At 44.6% G+C, this 24,205-nt stretch overlaps 1 protein-coding gene across 1 annotated transcript; it reads left to right on the top strand.

Moving 5' to 3' along the window:
• The first annotated feature begins 7,264 nt into the window (after positions 1-7,264).
• LOC123063675 (transcription factor PCL1) lies at positions 7,265-8,757 on the top strand. Its single transcript, XM_044487562.1, has one exon. It carries the CDS (start codon positions 7,470-7,472, stop codon positions 8,325-8,327), a length of 858 nt encoding a protein of 285 aa, XP_044343497.1. The 5' UTR covers positions 7,265-7,469; the 3' UTR covers positions 8,328-8,757.
• The last annotated feature ends 15,448 nt before the right edge of the window (positions 8,758-24,205 follow it).

Raw genomic sequence — 24,205 nt, 5'->3', positions numbered from 1 at the left:
TAGTCATAGGAACATGTATAAGTTATGGAGAAAGCAATAGGAATAAACTAAACGATCATAGTGCTAAGCTAATGGATGGGTCATGTAAATCACATCATTCTCTAACAATGTGATCCTGTTCATCAAATGACAACTCATGTCTATGGCTAGGAAACATAACCATCTTTGATTAACGAGCTAGTCAAGTAGAGGCATACTAGTGATACTGTTTGTCTATGTATTCACACATGTACTAAGTTTCAGGTTAATACAATTCTAGCATGAATAATAAACATTCATCATGATATAAGGAAATATAAATAACAACTTTATTATTGCCTCTAGGGCATATTTCCTTCATCATTGTGTTAAATCTTTTATAGAGAACGATGTTTTTTCATAAATTTTGTTCTAAATATGTACTTGATTCTGAGATAGTAGCTACCTTTTGTGAATCATTAGTTGCTCATGTTGATCTCCCTAAGTAGAAATTGTTTAAATTTCATCCTCTTATTGAAGTAAGAAATACTCTTAGTTGTTTCAAAACTCAAATTGGCCCGTTGTGTCCTTGGTGGTGCATGACACCAAGACAGATGTAGTTTTATACTTTAACATGATGTTTTTTACAATGTATTCAGGTAAAACATTATCCAATGCTCATAAACAAAAAATATTTCATGAAAAAATATCTCAAAGTGAAAATATGAATCAATCAATGTGGATCAACATTTTCCATGTCCACCGACGCACGCGAAAATAATATGGGACCTCATAAAAAGCCTTTAGATTTAAAGATGATTTATATAAAATAAAATATATTCTTCATATACAAGGGTTTTGACCCCAAGGAAAACATCTTAGACGAATAGAAAGACCTTCCATTGCAATAGAGTCGTTTTGTGAGAACGAAATTTGGGGGTTTGGTCCTCTACAAAGTTAGATTGTCGGATTGCTCCTTTTATGTTACAAGTCAATAACTCAAAAATATGATATAAATGATTATTCTGTCTAGACCAACTAATCAACTTCTAAGGCATGACCTAGTGGTGGAAATGGGTTGGTGCCTTCCCCCCACCCAGGTTCAAGGTATGGTACTTGCAATTTTGGTAACTTGCACTAATTATACTATAGGGGTCTCCCTTACAGTCTTTCTGTAAAAAAACCTTTTTAGGAGCCACTCTTTGTGGTTGTTTACCCATGATACTTTGTGTTAAAAACTCTGCTAATCATTTTATTTGTGAGATTGAGTTTGAATGGACAAAGCATTGTGCCCCAAAATGGGCCAAGATAGACAACACAATATGATCGTGTAAAATTAAGTAGGCTCTTAAGGCCTTGTTTGACATGGGAGGGTTGACAAGGATTAGAGGGGGAATATGCCCGTAGGGCCCAAAATCCCCATAAATCTTTGTCAGCCTGTTTAACACGTAGGGATTGAACAGGACAGCCCCCTCTGATCCCCATGAACCCCTCTCAATCCACATGGTATAGAAAACCCTAGCAGCCACTCGTAAACATAAGAGAATGGGACGTTCGCTATGATGCTACTGTTGTAGGATGCTTATAAAATAGAGAGATATGAGGGGGAAGGGGTTAGTGAGGAATTGAGGTTATTGGATGGAGGAGAGGGATTCACTAAATTCTCTCCAATCAACATCTCCGTTGGGGTAGCAAAACGTCCCTTGTCAACCGAGGCCTAAAGCAGGTTGAAACCCCGGGGCTCTAGATCCAAGGATGCACACATCCAAATAGTTGGCTCTTCCAACGTGTCTGTATGATTCGTTTGTACACAAATCTCAAAGAAATTTTTGTAGTCCAAATTACTGTTGGACCATTTGGAATAAGTATGAACTATGTATCATTATATCAAAGTAAGTTTAGAAAAGTCGTAAAACCCACCCTGTATGACAAGAAAAGCAGGACATAAAAGCAAAGAGAAACACATTTGTATCTCCATTGCCCCTCAATTTATACGTGATTTAAATTATTTCTTTAGTTCTATAAAATGAGTTCTGGTTCCACAACGTTTCCAATAATCATTTCAAAACACTTCCTATGAAATATATACACAAATCCTTAATGATAACAAAAAAATGATCCTTAACTGAAAAATTAAAATTCAAAGAGAAAATATCCGAGAAAAAATAGCATGGCAACTTTATTCAAAAAAGGCCTAAAGAATATTGTACATTAATGCACACATGCTCGAATCTATCCACCGTATGCAAGAATTTTGATTCCAATAAGCAAAAGACAAAGCACTTTTATTTGCTAGTTGTGGGCTATATACATAGCTTCTGGTTTGAGGTTTACCGGGCAAGCAAAAGTCTCCCCATCAAAATAAAAATGAGTTGGCCGAGAGGGACACCAGTCCACCACGGAATCGCATAAGAAAAAATGTGTGACACATGGACGCATGATCGGGCCGAGCATGAATCTTGAGGAAATATCTGGGGTTCACATCACAATCGAGACCACCCGGAAAGCTCGCGTGTATTACGATCATGCCATGAGTGTGGACAGTGACAAAAGTAAAAGTGCAACGGGTGGGAGACGGTTTTGAAAATAAAACTGTCCAATATTGATCCAGAAACACCAAAATATCTGATATGCCCTTATAAATCGGATGATGTAAAAGAAAACCCTATCATTAGTAAACACAAAGATATTCCAAGGAAAAATATCTCAAAGCGAAAGAAATAATTCAAGCCATGCAGTCAAGCATTTTCCATGTCCATGATCGCACGCGAAAATATCTACGGAACCTCATAAAAAGCCTCAGGATTTAAAGCTAGTCCACACAGGATAAATTCTATATATCCTTCATACGCATTGATTTTGATCTGAAGGGATTTTTTTAGAGCAGTGGAAGGACCTTTCACGCCAACAGAGTCGTTTCATGAGCAACTAATTTGGAATTTGGGTTTTGGTCCTCTACGAAGTGGGTCTTTCAGCTTACTCCTTTCGTGTTACATTTGAATATTTGGAAATAAAGATGGCAACTGAAATATTTTATATAAAAGGATCGTTCTATGTAGCTTTTTTCTTCTTGCTAGCGAGTTTACGATTGAGTCACTGAAAACTCTATCACTCACTTTTTTTTTTCTTGCTAGCGAGTTTGAGAAGGCAAAAGGTTTTGCTCCAAAATGGGTCCAGAGGAAGAAAACAACAGAATAGAATCATATGTAAAGCAATAGGCTCTATGTTGTCTGTGTGATCCGGTTGTACATAAATCTCAAGGAAATATCTAATCGCAGTTGGACCGGTCTATAACTATTTTTAAATTAGGGGTTAGAAAAGTCTGAAAACCCATCCTGTAAGACAAGAAAAGATCGACATGAAAAAGAGTAAAACACATTTGTTTGTCATGCGCGCCCTCAATTAATATGCGATTTAAATTATCTCTCTCGCTCCATATAAAATGAGTTTTGGTTCCACAATACTTCCAATATTCATCTCAGAACACTTCCTATGGGGTATATACATTTTTGATAACAAAACAAACTTGATCTTAATTCGTGAATTAAATATCCGAGAAAAAATTATCGCAATAAAAATATCTATCGCCGGAACTTTACAAGAAAGATCTAAGAATATTAGACATTATTGCACACAAGTTAGAATCTATCCACCATGTGCAAGAATTTTCTATTCCAATAAGCAGTGGGAAAGCACTTTTTTTGCTAGATGTGGGATGTGTAGCCGCTCGGCCTGAGCTTGAACGGGCAAGCCAAAGTTTCCCCTCCAAAAATAAATATATGCCACCCGAGAGCGACGCCACCGCACCACGCACGGAATCTCGCATAAGAAAAAGGCGTAGGGCATCCCCAACGCGGCCGCCTAATCGGGCCGTGCACGGATCTCAAGGCAATATCCCCGTCCACCTCGACCGGAAAGCGCATGGGAAATAAAGATCGTGCCATGCGGAAAGGACGGCCGCTATGGGAAAAGCATATCGAAAATATCACGGTGACCGGTCCACGTGGCCATGCCGATCTGCGATTTATTCCCTTTTCCGGCCATTAAATTATCACCGTCCCCACCTACCTCATCCCTTCCCACAAAAATATCTTCTTTTCCTGGCAAGCTAAGCTTCCCCCTCCCCTCCACCCACCCACTGTTGCCGGTCACCGAAGCCGAAGGAGTTAACCACTCCCTCCGTTCAAAATTACTTGTCGCGGAGATGAATGTATCTAGACGTATTTTAGTTCTAGATACATCCATTTCCGAGACAAGTAATTCCGAACGGAGGGAGTAGATGATACATATAAGGCGGGTACGATAGGAGGGTGGCGGAGTGGGAGACGGGGCTGCCGGGGTGTGACGAGTTGACCCCGCTGTCGCAGCCGCTGGTGCTGCCGGGCCTCGCCGTGGCGTTCCGCATCTCGCCGAAGCCGGGGCGCACGCTGCTCAACGTGCACCGTGCGTCCACCGCCTCCGTGTCCCGTCTCCGTGCCTCCGGCTCGTCCACCGGGTGCAAACGGTGGTGAAAATAAAACTCTTTGATGTTAATCTAGAGCACCAAAATATCCGACATTGCCTTATAAGTCCGATGATATAAATGAAAACCCTATCATTAGTAAACAAAAAATTATTCAAAGGAAAAAATATCTCAAACTGAAAGAGGTGAATCAAGCCATGCAGTCAAACATTTACCATGTCCATGGTCGCAAACGAAAATATCTTTTTTTTAAAGGAGGATAACCCCGGGCATCTGCATCACTCGATGCATGCAACCATATTATTAAAGAAAAATGTAACAACGTCTCAAGGTACAGGAAAGCTCATAGTCCGAGCTTAAAACGAAACACAAATGGAAAAGTGTCACATTCGGCGATAAAAAATATACTACGATGCCTACACACCTAGCCTATTATGAGCTCGCCATCTAAATCGGCTGAAGATAGCCCGTGCTACCATCTTCCAACGGTTGCACCCAATAGCCAAAACCTCCCGAAAGTCCACATGAGTTAGTAGCGACCACATACGGATCCGAGTTGTAACTTTGTAGATGACCTGCAAAAAATTAGTGAAATTTGTTCCATTAAAAATCAAATCGTTCGTAGTATTCCAGATAGCCCAAAATAAAGCACATATCCCTATCCGAATATGTTTAGCTATGTGACTGTCCACTCCACTGAGCCACGTCCCAAATAACGTGTTTATGCTCGTAGGAGGGTGTATGTTAAAAGCACTATGTATTGATCGCCATAATAATTTTGCAAGAGGACACTCAAGAAAGAAGTGTTTAATCGATTCATTTTTATCACAAAAGCAACATCTAGTATTACCAACCCAGTTCCTTTTTGCCAGATTATCTTTGGTGAGAATAACTCCTTTGTGAACGAACCATATAAAGATTTTAATCCGAAGTGGAACTTTAATCTTCCAAAAGTGCAATGACCTCGACAATGGCCCGGTGTCAATTAAGTCCAGATACATAGATTTCACTGAGAAGACTCCTGTCGCAGTGAACTTCCAGCGAATTGTATCAGCCTGATCTGATAGTTGAACGTCCATCAACCTCCGGACCAGTTGCAACCAAGCATCCCAACGTTCTCCTACTAGGGATCTCCTAAAATGGATATTAAGCGGTATCGAGTTTAATACCATGGCAACATAATCCTCCTTACGTTGCATAATATTATATAAAAAATGGTATTGCACAGTCAGAGGCGTATCCCCTAGCCATGTATCCTCCTAGAAAAAATCTAGTACTGTTTCCATTGCCAACTAGAAACTTCACCCGTTGGAAGAAAGCTACATTTGTCTTCATTAACCCCTTTCAAAAGGGTGAGTCCGTTGGTCTAGCGATTACTTGGGCCAAAGTCTTAGAGTGAAGGTACTTATTCTGCAATATTTGTACCCACAAACCCTCGGTCTCAACAGATAGCCTGTATAGACATTTTCTAAGCAATCATTTATTCTTCGGTTCTAGAATTTTGATCCTAACCCACCATGTTCCTTTGGTCTGCAAATAATATCCCATCTAGCCAATCAGTATTTCTTCTTGGCTTCATCATGAAAATATCTATGGAACCTCATAAAAAGCATCAGGATTTAAAGCTAGTCTGCATAAAATAAATTCTATATATCCTTTCACTCAACAGAGTCGTCCCATGAGCAGCTAATTTGGAATTTGGGTTTTGGTCCTCTACGAAGTGAGTCTTTCGGCTTGCTACTTTCATGTTACAAGTGAATATTTTGAAATAAAAATGAGAACTGAAATATTTCATATAAAAAGATTGTTCTATCTAGGCCATCTAATGTGTTTTTTCAAGAGCCACTCTTTGTGGTTGTATCGCCTTGATATGATTGAATCACTGAAAACTCTGCCAATCACCTTTTTTTTTCTTACTAGCGAGTTTGAGCGGGCACAAAACAAAAGAATATAATCATATGTAAAGGCGTAGGCTCTTTGATGTCTTGTGATCCGGTTGTATATAAATCTCAAAGAAATATCTAATCACCGTTGGACCGGTCTTACAATTATTTTTAAATTAGGTTAGAAAAGTCTCAAAATCCACCCCCTAAGGTAAGAAAAGCTCGACATGAAAACAAAGTGAAGCACATTTATTTCTCAGGCGCCCCCTCAATTAATACACGATTCAAATTATTTCTCTATCCGCATACAAAATGAGTTTTGGCTTCCTATGTACTCCCTCCATTAGTTTTTATAAGACGTTTCAGGCAACTTGCTTTGTGCAGTGTCTGAATGTCTAAAACGTCTTATATAAGCGGACAGAGATAGTACTATATTAAAGAAATTGATCCTTAATGCACAAACTAAATATCGGAGAGAAAATATCCTGACAAAAATATCTATGCGTTGGAACTTCATAACAAGAAGGGCCTAAAGAATATTGGACAGACATTATTGCTCACAAGCTAAAAGCCAGAATCCATCCACCATGTGCAAGAATTTGGATTCCAATAAGCAAAAGGCAAATCACTTTTTATTGCTGGCCTGAGGTTGACCGGGCAAGCTAGTAGCAAAAGTCTCCCCCTCCAAAACTAAAAATGGGCCGCCCGAGAGCGACCCCGTCGAGTGATAGATTCTGGCCGTTCGATCGGGCCGCGCACGGATCTCGAGGAAATATCCCCCGTCCACATCGGCCTGGGGAGCGCCCCGGAAAGCGCGCGGGAATTACGATCGTGCCACGGAGAAAGGACGGAAAAGCGTATCGAAAATATCGCGGTGAGCGGTCCACGTGGCCATCCCGATCTGCGCTTTATTCCCTTTTCCGGCCATTAAATTATCCCCGCCCCCTCCCACCTCATCTCACCCCGCCCCACAAAAATATCTTCTTTCTTCCCCTGCCTAGCTAGGCCGCCGGAGTTAGCCCGGCAGGTAACAACTAGATGATACGCAGATGGCGAGGGTAAGCCTTCTGCTCATCGGGTGATTCGTCGGATTGGGGCTGAGAGCTTCGGTTGGGTTGGGTTGAATTTTCTGGGTTCTTGATCGGGTTGGGGATCCAATCCAATCCATGGGGGAGGAGGCCGGCGGCTACGGTTTTGACTTCGGGGGAGGGGGCGGCGGCTATGGAGGGTACGACGGGAGGGTCACGGAGTGGGAGACGGGCCTGCCGGGGTGCGACGAGCTGACCCCGCTCTCGCAGCCGCTGGTGCCGCCGGGGCTCGCCGCGGCGTTCCGCATCCCGCCGGAGCCGGGGCGGACTCTTCTCGACGTGCACCGCGCGTCCTCCGCCACCGTGTCCCGCCTCCGCTCCACCTCCTCGTCCCCCTCCTCCGGCAACGGCCACGCCGGCACCCACGCCAACGGCGGCTCCTTCCCCTCCTTCCCCGGCAAGGGGGCGGCGGCGGGGGACGACAGCGGCAACCGGGACAACAACTCTGCCGAGTCGGCCGGGGAGAAGGCGGCGGCGACGAAGCGGGCGCGGCTGGTGTGGACGCCGCAGCTGCACAAGCGGTTCGTGGAGGTGGTGGCGCACCTGGGGATCAAGAGCGCGGTGCCCAAGACCATCATGCAGCTGATGAACGTGGAGGGCCTCACCCGCGAGAACGTCGCCAGCCACCTCCAGAAGTACCGCCTCTACGTCAAGCGGATGCAGGGCCTCTCCAACGAGGGGCCCTCCGCCTCCGACCACATCTTCGCGTCCACGCCCGTGCCGCCCAGCCTGCGCGAGCCCCAGGTGCCGCACGCCGCCGCCATGGCCCCCGCCATGTACCACCACCACCCGGCCCCCATGGGCGGCGTCGCCGCCGGCCACGGCGGGTACTACCAGCAGCAGCACAGCGGCCACGCCGTCTACAACGGGTACGGCGGCCACGGCCACGGCGGCGGCGTCTCCTCCTACCCGCACTACCACCACGGCGACCAGTAAGGATAACCATCCATCCCGGATTCAGTCATCAACAGATGCTCTGCTCTCTCTGCTTGTGTATGTGTTTGGTCCTGCTCATCAGTCAGTCAACAGATGTTGTAATTGTAACCTGTAATCAGTCGGTCAGTCAGTGCATGATCCATCGTCAGTCTAGCGTAGGTGTGTGTCCATCAGTCAAAGAGTTTACAGCTGCGGCTGGACATAATTGTTATGAAGAAGAAGAAGAAGATTAATTAACAAGGGGAGCTGAAGTGAAGTTCCCGGGGTAAGAAGAAGATTAGCAATACGAAGAAGAGAGTTACAGAGTGTGTGCTCTGTTTGTGTATGTATGTAATACTGCTGCTGTAACTTCGAATCTTGAACTGCTGCCCCCATTTTGGGCAGTGGCAAGATGATCATAATATGAAGCCCAAAAAGGGAATTATGATTGTGATCTTGTGCTCCTGATTGTGTCCTGCCCGGCGGTTTTTGGATCTGAATTCAGATTTGGGACTCACTGTCCTAACTTAAGCATGTACTCTGCTGCTGGAACTGCACATTTTGGGCATGACAGGGCAAGATCCCAATAACAAGAAATTGGGATTGTGATGTTGTGATGAAGAATGTGATGACCATTTTGGGATCTTCTGAAACCAAGACAGGGAACGAACTCGGAACCGTCCGACCGTGATCTTTGTCATAATTCAATCACGTGAACCGGTTGCGGCTGTAAGCACATCCTGCCCAACCAACCATTTGGGGTCTGATGTTCAGGCAAGGAATCAGACTTGGAAGTGGCCGTGATCTACTGTCCTAATCTAAGCACATCATGTAAGTCACCACCGTCCAAACCATCCCAGACGAGAAGAAGGAGAACATTCCAGCTCTAGCTTGCTGCTCTCTGAAGCGACGCCGGAACAAGCTGCTTTTGTCCTGACCAAATCTTCCTTCCCAAGATGGTTGCAGCTACAGCAGCACACATTCAGTAGCACAAGATGAGAGTCCAAATGTGTTTCAGGAAGCTGAAATTTCGTGATCCGTTCAATGATATAGATTCCGGCATCGCGGTCTGGCTCCACTAGTATACTGGCTGGTCTGGCTCTGGCGTCGTGGATAAAGATTGGGACGAAATCGAGAAAGATATGGCCATATGGGCCTGCAAGTTGGGGTGTCTGACAGAGACCGGGACCTGTGATGCTCGTCTGTAGCTGTAGCTGACGAGAGGAGGAGAAAAGTGCACGTATGTATGATGTATCTATGTATGCGTGTCTCCAGCCCGTGGGTTATCCATCACCTGTGTGCTGTCTGAACAACACTTCTTCTTCTTCTTCTTCTTCTTCTTGTGAAAATCGATGAAACTAGTCTTTATCTGAAACTTCAACACAAAATGATCCCAATCTGAAAATATTTCACAAACTGGCTCCTTTTCGCACGACGCCCGGGGCTGGGGCGCCATGCTAGATAGCGTCAGCTAGGGCCAGCCCCGGACGTCATGCAAAAGGGCCAGTTTCGAAAATATTTTCATATTGAGGCCATTTTGTGTTGAAGTTTTGAAAAAGGTCCGGTTTCATCCATTTTTACCTTCTTCTTCTTGATTACACCAGTCCCAAGCCTTCTGGCTTATTCGGATTTTCAGCAGCGTTACTCTGAGATTGGAAGCTATGATATTTCCAACACACTGGGTTCTTCTGTTTCTTTATGGAGCCCGAACCATTTTTCATTTTTGAAAACATAAGTGTCGGAAAAAAATCATTGTAAAAAAAGTATCAGAAAAACAATGAACTAGATACAACACAACGGCTACAGGGCGCATCACCTGTCACACAAAAAGGCACAACAAAACAGAGGGAGAACTGAAAACCAGCCCTGTCATGCAGCCAACTCTTTGTTCTTGTCACCACCCAAAAGGAGCATGATGAACGAGTGTTGTTGGATCAGTCGCAAGGAAACCCGACGTCTGGAAGAAGTACACCAAAAGTCACTAACTTGCCATGTGATCACCATGCAGCTTGAGGAACTAGAAGGGTCGCAGTTGCTATCGAAGTGGAACTCAACGCCTAGGCCTGCCGCGACAAAGAGGGTTGCGGATCGTACCAAGGGCAATATTCCACCGAGAGAACCCATGCACCTCCTCTTGGCCACCATCACTAAAGGAGTGAACCAGTGCACGTCCTCAAACACCATTGAAGGACACCGAGACCTCACCGCCGCAGACACGAACATTCCTGAGAGGAAGTCAACCAACGGGACAACGAGGACCAAACAATTTAGTTGGCCCGCCACCACTAGACAACCTTAGAAATGTGATTTTGTACCGAATGTCGTCACTCTTATGACCATCTTGGGATCAGACAAGGAACAATTTCGGAACCGTTCAATTGCAATATGTATCCCATTTTAAGCAAATAAACTGGCTGGTGTAAGCACATCCTGCCCAACCAACCATTCTGGGATAATTCAGACAGGGAACGAACTGGGAGTGGGAGGTGACTGTGATCTATGTCCTAATCTAAGCACATGCATGTTCCCACCGCAGCAGGTTGTTGCGCCCATCCTTTCCCGGACCAGAAGAAGAAGAAGAAGAAGAACTGAAGAAGATCCTTCCACTTCCAGCTGCGCGCTGAAGCGACACCGCAGCTGCTGTAGTTTTCTACTCCTGAATATGTGTTGCTGCTGTAAATTTTGGGATCTGATGTTCAGACATGGGACTGACTGTGATCTCTGTCCTAACTTGGGCAAATATTTCCATAGAGGAAGAGATCCTTCCAGCTCTGTCTTGCTTCCTGCTGAAGCAATGACGACGACACAACATCCATTTCCCTGACCAAATTTCAGTTAGTTACCGCAGACCAGTCATCCAGGCATTCAGCGATATGTACACGTAGCGAACGTGTATTAGATCAATACTTGTGCTACTATCAAGTCTGGATTCGTGGGTAAAGATTGCGGACAATATCGAGTGTGAGTGTGTGACACGACCACATGGGTCTGCATGCAAGTGTGGCGAGACAGAGACCCTGACTTGTACTACTCCGTATGTAGTACTAGTAGTACTCATGGAGACCGTTCATGCCCGCCTGAACTCTGAACTACACCTTATTCGAAATAGATACAGCATACTACTACCTCTGTTTGTTTTTATAAGACGTTTTAGACTTTCAGACACTGTTCAAAAACAGCACAAAGCAAGTTGTCTGAACGTCTTATAAAAACAAACGGAGGGAGTATTAAATTATGGTAGTATTTGGTTAAGTCTCCAGAAAAGAGTTGTTGGATCAGTCGTTTGGAGGATGTAGAGATGAAGTCCCGAGCTTGCCCATGCAATCACTCGGCGGCTTCAACAACTTGGAGAGTTGCAGTCGCTGTCCACCCACGGACCACCGCCAGGGGGCCTAAAGGAGTGAACCAGAGCACTGTGCAAAGGCGACGAAATCTCAAATGCCGTCCAAGGATAAACACCATGCCCTCACCATCGCTGCAACGAACATTTTCAGTTCTCACTTGGTGGCTGACTTGCTGGAGTTGAAGGTGTGGCCGACGCCGCTACTTGAAGATGGGATGAAGAGAAGCCGCTACCGCTCACGAACCCCCATTGCCGCCGCCCTCAGTCATGAGCTGGTGACAAACTTGCGATGCCTGATGGGCTGCTATGCCCGCAAAAACGATACAACGCTATTTTGTCTAGCGTCGAAGTAGCGCTATAGCGCGAATAGCGTCGTAGTGAGAAAATTAGCTAAAACGTAGTGTGACACTTTCTGGTATGCTCTAGCGACACTAACGCCCCAATAGCGAGTGCGGATTTTTGGAGGCCGAGCTCCAGTGAGCTCGGTATTTTGAAAAAATCAAAAAGCATATTTAAAAGTTCCAAAAAAATCTGAAAAAATATCATGAAAACTTATATGTATTCTGCAAGAAGTGTTAAATTTCGTCGAAAAATGTTGTGATTTGTAGGCTGTACAAAAATAACAAATTTCTGGCCCAATAACAAAAATAAAAGGCCCATTAAAAAATGTGTATTTGTCTTTTTCCTGTAGGCCACATGTAAACGTATAATACTGTGAAATTTTGCATATACATAGTATACATGTGCATGTGTGTTCACAAAATAAATTTAGAATCTTTCGTGCTCCAAAAAAATAAAAAATGAAAACGAACTCACTGGAGCTCGGCCTCCGATGGCATTTTCCGTCCAATAGCACACTATTTGTTTCGTTGACTAACATCATCACTCTTATGACCATCTTTGGTTCAGATAAGGAACGATCTCAGAACCGTTTGACTCTGATATTTCTCGCATTTTCAGCAAATAAACCGTCTGGTTGTGAGCATATGCTGCCAACCAACCATTTTGGAATAATTCAGACAGGGAAGTGACTAGTTGTGAGCACATGCTGCCAACCAACCAACATACATATTCCCACCTCACCAGGTTGTTGCACCCATCCTTTTCCGGACAAGAGAGTCAATTGCAAGAAACTACCACATTTGCGGATAGATTTGTGGAAAACCACCAAGTCGCTAATCCGTTGCAAAAAACGCCGCAAAATTACTTGAGTCGTTGCAAAAAACACTGATCGGGTGATTTGGCTTGTTTAATCACTTTCTTACAGGTGGGGCCAGATTGTAAGGAACTGACTTAGCAAAAAAATAACACAAACACCCCTAGATCTAAAAAAAGAAAAGCAATCAGACCCTCCCCTCCCCCCCGCGTGTGGACGAGTTGTGTGTTGGCGGCGGCGCGGTCACGGCTGGCCTCTGCCGCCTGCATGTCCAACAGGTCGCCTCCCATCGTCCTGTTGTCGAAGGAGGCGCGGTGCTCGTCGATGACTTGCTGCGCCGCCGATGAGTCGCCGCCCTTCTGGGAAGCCGCACTGCCCGCCGCTTGGCGCCGCCGATGTCCAGCACGCCGAGCACTAGCGGCTTCGGTGAAGAGGCTTTGGAGGCGGACCTCTTCCACGCGGACGGCCGCAGAGCGGAGGATGATGCCCGCAGAGAGCCCTTGGGGAGGTGGCATGCGGAGGGGACCTCGGGCCGGTTGGGGAAAACGGCGGCGCGCAACAAGGCTGCAAGCAGCGGCGCCACCACGCGTAGCTCGAGTGCTGGTGGCGGCGTTCATCACTGCATAAAGAAACCAGCGTGGCGGGCAAGAAACGGGGCGGCGGCGCGCAGTGCGGGAGCGCAAGCAGCGGCGTGCATCACTGGAGCGAGCAGAGGCGAGCCGCGGCGGCAGGAGACGGACCGCAGGGACGAGGCGTGGCCCACTCGCCCGGCCAGCTCCGCCGCCGACTACCGCATCAGCCACGCGACTCTACCCATGCCCCGTGCTCCCCGGCGACGAGCCCCATGCCGTGTGTTGCTGCTATGCTTGGGCAGCCCAAATAGAATAATAAAGTTCATAAAGGAGAAAAATGAATTAACAAAAAAACAGAAGAAAAAAAACACATAGGCCTTCGCCCAACTAAGCGAGGACCTCACTCCTGTCGCGCACCTGTCGGGCTGGCCTAAGCGCTCATGGATTGAAAAGAAATTATTCATTTAAAAATCGTTCCTGTTTTTCGCAATTTGGTCACAAATTCAAAAAATGTTTCTTTTTTCAAAGTTTGTTCACAAATTCAAAAACTGTGCGGGGAGTTTCAAATAATATTTGCGCTTTCAAAATTTGTTCAAAATTAAAAAATGTTCCTGTTTTCAATTTGTTTTCTACACAAATACATAAAATGTTCCGGGAATGTTTTAAAGAAATGGTTTCTAAATTTTCTTTATATTTTTCTTTTTTTTTTTGAAATTTAAAATGTGTTAATATTTTTCAAATAATGTTCGTATTCAAAATTGTGTTCGCTCTTTTTAAAACATGCCTTTTGATATTCTTACAATTTTGAAAAACAGGGACAGTTTTGGAAATTTTTGTACATTTTTAAAATGTGACTATTTTTATGTTTTGAACAATTTTTTAAAAAGGTAATGTTTTTTGAAATTTGAAAAAAATATTAAAAGTGCGAGCATTTTAAAAAGAAACAAGAAAGGGATACGAAAAAAATGAAAACAAAAACAAAAACAAACAGGAAAAAAGGAAAATAGTGAGAAAAAGACAAGTTCGCTATAGTAAACAGATCACTCTCATCAATTTTGAAAAACATTTCACGAATTTGAAAAAGAATCACAAATTAGAAAAAGTTCATGAAGTTTAATAAAAGGAATAGAAAATGAAAAAAGAGAAAGATGAAAAGAAAAAAGGAATAAGTAAAACCGACAAACAGAACCAGACAATATGATAAAAAAGAAGTAAATCCGCGCCCTCCTCAGCCAAATGAAACCAGAAAAAAAAAGGTAGATCCACAACCTCCTCTTTCAGTGGGACACAAACAGAAGAAAGAAGAAAAGAATAAAAACGATGTAAGTATTCACATCAGGTGAGTTGTCTGGTTGACTACTGCAGTGTAAACTTAACAAGGAGGTGACGGGTGTGAATCACGTCCCACCACATTTTTGTAGGTTAACGGAAAAAGCAAAAGTAAAATGGGCCGGCCCAGCATAGAGGGGGATTTGTGTATGCTACGCGGGCCGTGTACGGGCGGTACATACACAGCGGCATGCTCGGCATGGACGACCTGCTTTAAAAAAACTATCATACCTTTTATTATGAAGGAGTATGAAGTAATCTACTCCGTTGACGTGTTTAGAAGTTGTACCGAAGCAGAAGGCTTATAGCATATATTCCCATTCCACTAAGTTGTTGCTCCTTCCAGCTCTGGCTAGCTGTGTGCTGAAGGAAGCTAACACCGCAACTTTCTTTTCCCTTTCGCAACTTTCTTTTCCCTTTCTTGCAGCGGCGATGCTTCACGAAATATGTGTTACCGTAGCAATACATGCTCTATTAAACTATACGGATCTTTACCTAATAATAAAGGACGGAGGATTTCATAGTTCTCCATAGGTTATTAGTTGTTTTTCTTGCGTTTTCTGGATTTCCTACGCCAACCAATCTATGTTCCCAGATAATCCCGTGTGGGACTCGAACTCCAGACCTCGGCTTCACATATCGAACATCACCACCCAACTAAGCTATGCTATGGTATGTGTCGGGAACAAGGTCGTTAACTCGTAAATAGTCTCACCTTGCTTCTTTCAATAAAATTCCACCATTTTTTATATGTTTCCAAGTTGAAACCGATAAGCCGCCTAAAAGAATCAAAAGGGTGAGAAGCGCAGGAGGAAAGGAACTCCTGTCCTGATTTACGAAGGAAAGAAAATCGAGTCATGCATGGCCATGAACCAGGGGGGTTTATGTAGGAAAGAAAATAGAGTCATGCATGGCCATGAACCAGGAAGGAAAGGAATTAAAGGATGGGAGAGAGAAGGCCGTGCACCAGGATGCCAGGGAAGGAAGAAAAGGAATTCTACATGGCCATCGATGGGTGAGAGAATAAATTGAATTGGAGGACTGCTACACACACGATGGATTGTGCCTGATCTGTGGACGACAAGCTATAGCAGCCATCGATCAGTTGAGTTCACGTGGGCCGCAGCCGTCCATCACCAGGCCGTCTGAGAATCGTCCAGCACATTGTCGTGTGCATGGTAATTTCGAATTGAATAAGTTGTTCCTGGGCATCCACGTCTGAGCAAGTCGATGGGGTGAAATATAATATTCCACACGACAAAGAAAAAAAAACAGAACATCCAAAATTGGTGATCAATATATATTCTCACATGCATGTCACAAAGAGGATTTTATTGCTCGATCTCATCATTATCCATTATTTGATACGTACAATGGTTTAGTACAACTCTAGTCACAGACCTTGCAGTAACAATTCAAGTGGCTAGGCTAACGAGCCTACATGCCGAGTTTATGGCGTGATCTCCGAACGACTTCTGGCAGGCCAACATGCAAGATAGTTCTATGCATGTGGTGCCTGAAAAGGCAATTACCGCCCTACATTTGTCTGCAGACAAGAGTATACATAATTAAAAAAATTAAAAGAAATTCATACAGCTCAACAGGAAATATTATTCTACTGTGTTCGAGAGGAGAAAGGAAACATGTACAGGGACAACAAGAGCGATTCCGTACCAACATGAACGGAATTTCCTAGCTGCACAAGCACCATAAGGCAAAGAAGAATAGCTTTTCCCTCCATAAGATCAGACTCAAACCTCTTATTCCCGTTTCTGTTTGGCCGTCGAGAATAATACACGATTGTATCTTTATATATACACTCGTCGCTAGAGAGCATTTACTCCTGGTTCACTTAAATAAGGTAAAATTGGGTTATATCTTCCAGATTGTCTGCATTTAATATTATTATTTATATACTAACATAAAAAGGCGCAAAGGGAGAGATTCAACTAAACCCAGTCGTAAAACCATGTCTATCCAACGACCTTGATTGCTCCAATGGCGTGCACTCAACATGTTTCTTCTGCAATTAATATCATACCAAATATCAATATCAACGCTAGTAATCACATAATTGACATGCAATTAATATTCTACCTATTATCAAGATACGAGTAATATTATGCCAAATATCAACATGCTTGCATGTATGTATTTACTAGTATCTTAGATATGATGAACTAATTTAGTAAATACTCTAACTAAATTGTGCACCTTTGAGTGTGATCCATTCAAATCATTGGCAGAAACAACCGATCACCATCACCTCCAATGTGCTAAAGAATACCCCATCATCCTGGTCGACGAGGCCAGTTTCGCCATCGTCCATCGAATCCGAGCCAAGTAGGATGGTGCAAGAGGGTCTCGATGCTCTGATCATGGGGAACAAGATGAGGATCCTCATCAGTCATAGGGCAGCCTTGGGAGGTAGAGCTTCTTTCGTGTCACAGAAAGACATGATGACGCTAATGTGTGTGTGATCCAACAAAATTAGGACTATCACATCCATAGTATTGATTGTTCTAGAGTATAGGGCTTTGATGGATCCATAGGTATTTGTTGTTCTAAATAATACATTGGGGAATCCATGGAGCTGTCATAGCACTGCATGAAAACTTAGGTAGCCATGTACGTGGATCTTGTGGGTAGCCAGGTGATGTTCTACAAGTGCACATAGTTTGGTTGTACATTTTTGAAGTAAAGATATTGATCCCACATGGAGCAGATAAAGTGGTCTTTGCCTCTTAGACTTGCGATGATAAATTCTGTTTTAGAAAAAAAACCAAATGATAAGTACCACACATGTGGCACGAAGCAATCCAGCCCTGGTGTTTTTTACAACTACTAGCAAAAGAGCACATGCGTTGCAACGGGAGAAAAAACACAACACACACTCTTAACCGAACAACCATCACTCAAAATCACAATAGGTCCATTTCCTTTATTTTAGCAACGCATCATATTTGTGTTGCCGCTAATCCTTCTTCTCACCCTCGCCGGCGGTGGCCTTAGTGTTCACACAAACCAAAACATGTTAGATTGTGGTTAATCCTAAGACGTCTCTCTCCCTCTCTCCTCCCTCTCCCTCTCGCCAGGCCGCGGACGGCGGCGGCGGGGACGTTTTTCCTCTCGCCAGGCCGCGAGATCTCGGGATGGGAAGGCTCGATCCCCTTTTTTCACGTCGCGCGATGGATCCGTCGGGGGCTTCTGCTGCGGCACCAGCGGGCCCCTATGCCTCCTGGCAGCGGCCTTCGCGGATGGCAGTCACGATAGCTCCGTCGGCGGGTGCCTGGCCTCCGGCTCGGCTGCTCCTTTCCGACGCCCCCCCCCCCCCCCGCCTGCCTTGTGGGGCGCGGTCCCTAGTCGGGCCGGTGGAGGGCTGGCCTCTGGTGGCTCCTGTTGCGCAGCGGTGGTGGGATGCCAGATCGGCCGGATCTAACCCGTCGGCGTCTTCTCGTCCGGCGGGGAGGTGAGGTGTGGTGGCTCTCCGGTGCTGCTGGCGCGGTGGCTTCGCGAGAGGTGGGCGGGTCAGCGAAGGTGCAGTGCGTGCGGGTGCTGGTGGTGTTGGGGATACTCCGGGCGAAAGCTTGGCTGGTCTTGCCGGCTGGCGGCGTTGGCGCCTGTGGATGTCGTTTAACCTCCTTGGAGGCGTCGTTGTGGAGTCCGGCATCCTCTTACGCCCTCGGATCTTGTTCTTTGGGTGAAAGCCTAAGGCCCGGTTGGGTCCGGCGACGGCGTCGACATCGTCGCTTCCCTCTTTGGGGCGTCGCCTTGAAGAGCTTCGGATCCCGGTTGCATGCTTCATGGGCTGGATGCTCGCGGCATTGTGGTCGGCAGGTGCCCGTCTGGCAATGCGGATGTTGCGCGGCTTCCTGTTTGTGGCAACGATGGCGGCTTCGGGCGGAGTCAGGTTTGCTGATGGTTCTTGGTAATCGATCTCTTCCGGCGTGTTCGAGGAGTCGCCGCTCTGGCGCTGGCTCGGCGCAAGCCCAATGCTTTTCTCCTGCCATGCTCGTCGACAGAGTCGGAGCTGCTTGGTCGCCGGCGCGTGTGGTTGACTGTTTGGCATCGGCCGGCGCAAGCCTCGACGCTTCCCCTCGGCGGCGTGTGTGCGTTCTTGTGTGGGTTGCCAGGTGGCCCTGTGTGCCTTGTTTCTGCGGGCCAGTTGTGACGGTTTTCGCCCGATTTTTCGTCTATTAACCGGGCAATTCTCTTCGAGCTTATTTAATGAATCGGGCCTTAAGGGACCGCGTTTCAAAAGAAATTAAAGGAGTGACTGGACTCTTTTATCCACCAGCAACAGGTGGAAGCCGGTGATAACCACTGCAATACACATGTGCTAGCCCCCTCCGGCCGTCTCATCCTCCATCCCCTTCCTTCTTCCTTTTTCATGGGCGAGGGCCAGTATTTAGAGAACATGGGAAGAACACAACAATACAACGTGTTGTGATAAAACAGAGAGTACAGAAGAGAAGAATTGTGATCTTTCTACGCGGGGCTTTCTCGGATGCGCCGCCTCCTTCGGGCCGTCGGGCATTTGCCACAGATCGGTGCGATGCTGGCTGGGAACTCGTAATAATACGACAGCGATCCTAGCTATAGATCTGGAAGGAAGTGCAAGCAGTGCTCAGCGGGATTCTGCTCCATTAGCCATTGGGCTTGTTGTGCTCTCAAAAGCGGGACTCGGCTTCGGAGATTAAGTTTTTAATGGTTGGCAGGGTTTTTATTCCGCAGAAAATTCATAGAGATCAAAATAGAGTTCTAGGTTGCCTTGCATCGAGTTCTCCCATGTATAGAGGAAATCTGGCCTCTGGATTGTAACCCATGGAATAAAGGTACCATTGAACTGCTAAAAAATTGTTGTAGAAACATCTATGAGAATAATATCCAAACTTCTTAAAAAATTATATATGTCGTACTACCACTTTGCTTTTTGATAACTCTGTACCACTCTCTCTCTCTCTAGTTGACCTTGCATGTCTTGACGGCCGCTCTTTTTAATCATATAATCTTGGTGGTCACGTTTTTCATCTTTTTTAACACCCCGTTATGGGATGTTAAAAGGATGATGTTTTATTGCCACGCAAAATTTCAAGTTGAAACACATTATGAGATGTGAGCTATGAAAAATACAAAACTAGTGTTGAATAGTGCCGAATAGTAATGTCACTATTCAGGGCTGAATTTGTCTTTTTTATAGCTCATATCTCGTAATGTGTTTCAACTTGAAATTTTGCGTGGCAATAAAACATCACCCTCTTAACATCCCGTATGTTTTCCTCCGATATTTTTGAAACTTTAAAATATGGTTTCCATGAAGTTTTGATTGAATATTGGTTTCTGTATCATATTCTCCCAATACTCGAGAGAATATCATACGGAAACCAACATTCGGTGAAATCTGATGAAAACCACGAAAAGAGGATGTTTTGAATTTTCAAAAAAAATCTAAAAAAATGGAATGTTAAGAGGATGATATTTTATTGCCACGCAAAATATCAAGTTGAAACACATTACGAGATATGAGCTATGAAAAAGACAAAATTGAAATTTTGCGTTGCAATAAAACATCACCCTCTTAATATCCCGTATTCTTTTCTCTGATTTTTTTGAAACTTTAAAATATGGCTTCCATGAAGTTTTCATTGAATATTGGTTTCTGTATGAAATCCGATGAAAACCACGAAAAAAAGATATTTTGAAGTTTCAAATTTTTTTGAAAAAATGGGATATAAAGAGGATGATGTTTTATTGCCACGCCAAATTTCAAGTTGAAACACATTACGAGATGTGAGCTATGAAAAAGACAAAACTAGTGTTGAATAGTAATGTCACTATTCAGGGCTGAATTTGTCTTTCATAGCTCACATCTTGTAATGTGTTTCAACTTGAAATTTTGCGTGGCAATAAAACTTCACCCTCTTAACATCCCGTCTTTTTTTCTGATTTTTTTGAAACTTTAAAATATGGTTTCCATGAAGTTTTCATTGAATATTGGTTTCCATATGATATTCTCCTTAAATACTTGGAGGTTGAGGGTGTGTTCGGCAACTCCCTGGCCCCACGCTCCTCCAACTTTGGAGCAGGACATGGCCCGAACACCCTAACTCCCAGAGTCAAGAACAAGGAGCTACCTAGAGCTCGCAGTGCAAAATATGAGAAGTCCTAAAGCTGCGTATTTGCAACTCACAGGAAATGGAGGAGTGAGAGTTCAGAGAAATTACATTGTATTCCCACTGCAAAGTTAGGCCCTCCTCCTGTCATCTATCCTCGCCGAATCGGCTAAACCCCTCGTCCATCCCCTATCCCCGCAACCCTGGCCGCCAGCGGAGACACCTTCTCCATCGTCTCCACAATTCCTCCACAATCATGACTCACTCTCCCTCATCTTGATCCACCGTCATCTGACGGCAATCGTCGTCATCGTTGTCCGCACCTTTGAATACCATCTCCTCCCCCAAGTTCGGCGTCCGCTGTCATGATGCGCCCTCGTCTGTCACCGACGACAAGCACCATGTTCGCGCTCGTCCTCCTCTGCCGCATCTCCGCCCTCATTCTCTGCCTTGCCTAGTACTATCTCCGACCTCGTTTTGTGCCCCCGAAAGCACTTGGTCATGCATCAGTATTACCCACTCCCCGAGATGCATCCCATAGTGGATTGTACATTTGGCTCGCTTTTCTGGAGAGTGCAATGAGTTTGCTGCTTATTGTCTGCTTTACTCTTGTTGATTAATTTCCAGATTTGTTTGACACTCTTAGAGATGAGGCATATATGATTTTTGGGTATTAACCATTGCGTAGCTTCAAAGGCTCTTTAAATGCTCTTAAAGATGAGATGTATTTGACTAAGCATTTGTATGATGAGAGTTGTCCTACTAATTTTCTTCTTCCTTTTGATGATTAATTTAAACAATTTATTCTTGGCCCGTACAAATACTATGATCCAGTTTATACGAAACTTTTGTATTCTTTAGGATTTATTTTTATTAATTTAAAACAGTATCTATGTTTCTATTACTTCCTTATCATCATAAACCACATAAACTATATTTGGTAACTAACTTTTCTTATTTTTTGAGAAATATCATTAAATCGAATCACTTTAATGTGGGAACAATGAAGGACAAATTGCATGCCTCCGTGGTATTAATTTGTGGCACTTGTATGATTATAGTGCACATATAATTGTGTGTGTGATTATTTATATTTAGTGTTCTCAAATGCCTTGGTAAAGACCTCTGATGAGTAGGTCTATCAAATATCTTAACAACTGTTCATAGTGTATGATTTGGAACACTTCTAGAGTGTAATGTGTTCATCATGAGCTTGTGGTTGAATCGTATGTACGTTTTAGTCGATTTATGAATATGTATATTTAGCTGGACATTCACAGTCGCTGATGCTGATCTTCTCTGCCTTTTGTACTTACATGGATCTAAATAATTAGATCACATGGTTCTTCGCATCGCGGGGTGCATAGTGGTCCTCAAAAAGACCCCGACACATCAGGATGCATCAAATCTAGAGAGCTTAGTATCTTAATAGATGCGTGCAGGCATATACTATACTGTATGTTAGTTGTATTATTCATCCGACAAACCATGCTTTGTTTCTGCATGCATGCCATGTCAGGATGCTGCTGTTAATTTCTCATTCTATTTTGGATTAGATCGAGCGGTCGTCAAGCCCTTTCGACACTCTCACTTCCTTACTTTGTCATGGTGTCTGATTAGCTTCTTGTTAGCTTGCTATGTTTGTGAGTCTTCTTTTCAGAATTCGATCCAAAATTCATGCTTGCAATGTTTGTTGCTGAACATGTTGCGGCCCTTCTTCGTGTTCATCAGTCGCCCAGTATATATATCCTGGCGACCTGACCATGCTTCTCTGGTGGAGCACCGATGGATCATCCTTTGGATGGTTTCTGAATTGCTTAGTTTCTTTTTCTGAATTTGAAGAGGCAAAAAGTTCACGTTGCTTGAGTTGGTAATCTCTGCTAGGATGATACGAATGGTTTCCAATTTCTTCCGAGTAGTTGCATGAATTGGTTGTGCTTCTGACCGTATTAAAATAAATTAAATCAGTTGACCTTGATTGCAAATGTCAGTTGCATTGTAGAGCTGGCTTTCATTGAAACTCTTTAGTTTCTGCCTGCCAAGCATGCATAGACCTCAGTCGAACAGATTGCCACAATGAATAAACTAATTGACCTAGAATTGAGAAACAAATGAGTTTGGAACAAAAAAAAACTTCTGTAAACAAGATGGACTGTAGAATTTTGAGTAACACTAGTAATTCATTTTTAGTAAAACGAAGATAATTAATATAGGGAGGGTTTCATTTTTAGATATTACTTTGAGTTTTGTTAGGGTTTGTGTCCTGCTCAGGAAGATGAGCCGGTGTCGGATCCGTGAAGACCGAATAATGTTCTCCCTGCTTAGCCCCCTGTCATGGTGGTGCGTCTAGCTAGCATCATCGATGGGCATGTGGAGGTGTGTCTTCAGCGGATATGTTCTGATGCGCTGGTCCTATGGAGCCTTAGGAGTTTACTCTTACGCGTCCGAGCACTACAACGCTCGATTCTAATCTTTTCAGCCCCCCTGATTTCAACGGGTGGGGGGCCGGTGCGCCAAACCTTCTCCTCTCAATTACTTAAACAGGAAAGTTTTGACGCTGTCTGAAACTGGCCGCTCCAACGCGCACGCGTCAGGTAGCCAAGCCCGGAGCCTTAACACGACTACTTACTGCCTGTCTATTACAAAAAGTTTTGCCTGGCTCCAACAAGAGAGGTGCATTGACGACGGTGCAACTTCGGCTCGCTATAGTGCTTGTTTGTCGTTGTTAGGTGGTACAGGGATTTGAATGCAATTTTTATTATTTCTGATGTTTTATCTACAACCGTGATTAAAGATGAATAGATAGAATATTTTTCTTGAAAAAAAAGGAATTCAATAAGTTTATCGCAACGACTAAAAGTCTGTCTAAGACTCAAACCACAACTTCACTCGGACGCATATCTGGAGGTCTATCCGCAGACAGATGGACCCCGAAAAAAAAAGATAGATAGTACAAGCAGGGCCCTCGCCTAGCGAACCCATGATCTGAAAGCTCGAATCCCGCCGCCGCCACGGCTGTCGCGGTCAATGGAAGAGCGGCGGCGGCGGCGGGAGTTCGACCACATATTCACAGACGAGGCGTGGGCCACGATGACCGAGGACATGCGCCGCCGGATCGTCGCGATCTCGCTTCGGGAGGAACCAGAGCCCAACCAAGAGGAACGCCGGATCCATCAACTCATCGCCGGCGGCTGCCATAATCCCCGTGAGTCCGTGACGTCCTCGCCGGATTCCCCGGATAGACATCACCGGGAGATGGAGCGAGAGGACTGGGAGGCGGTGCTGCAAGGCCGTCATTACGCCGACAAGTGGGCAGACGAGGGCGAGGACGGCAAGACAGGCCCTCAGCGGCCGCCGGACCACCATGGCTGCCATAAACCATCATC

The sequence above is a fragment of the Triticum aestivum genome, chromosome 3A, assembly GCF_018294505.1.
Source record: "Triticum aestivum cultivar Chinese Spring chromosome 3A, IWGSC CS RefSeq v2.1, whole genome shotgun sequence".
NCBI lineage: Eukaryota > Viridiplantae > Streptophyta > Magnoliopsida > Poales > Poaceae > Triticum > Triticum aestivum.
Note: the sequence above shows the minus strand (reverse complement) of the source record. Positions and strands in the feature narration are given on the sequence as shown.

Bases quoted from the DNA above. Each gene is read 5' to 3' on its own strand.
- LOC123063675 (XM_044487562.1), top strand. From the start codon at position 7,470: ATGGGGGAGGAGGCCGGCGGCTACGGTTTTGACTTCGGGGGAGGGGGC.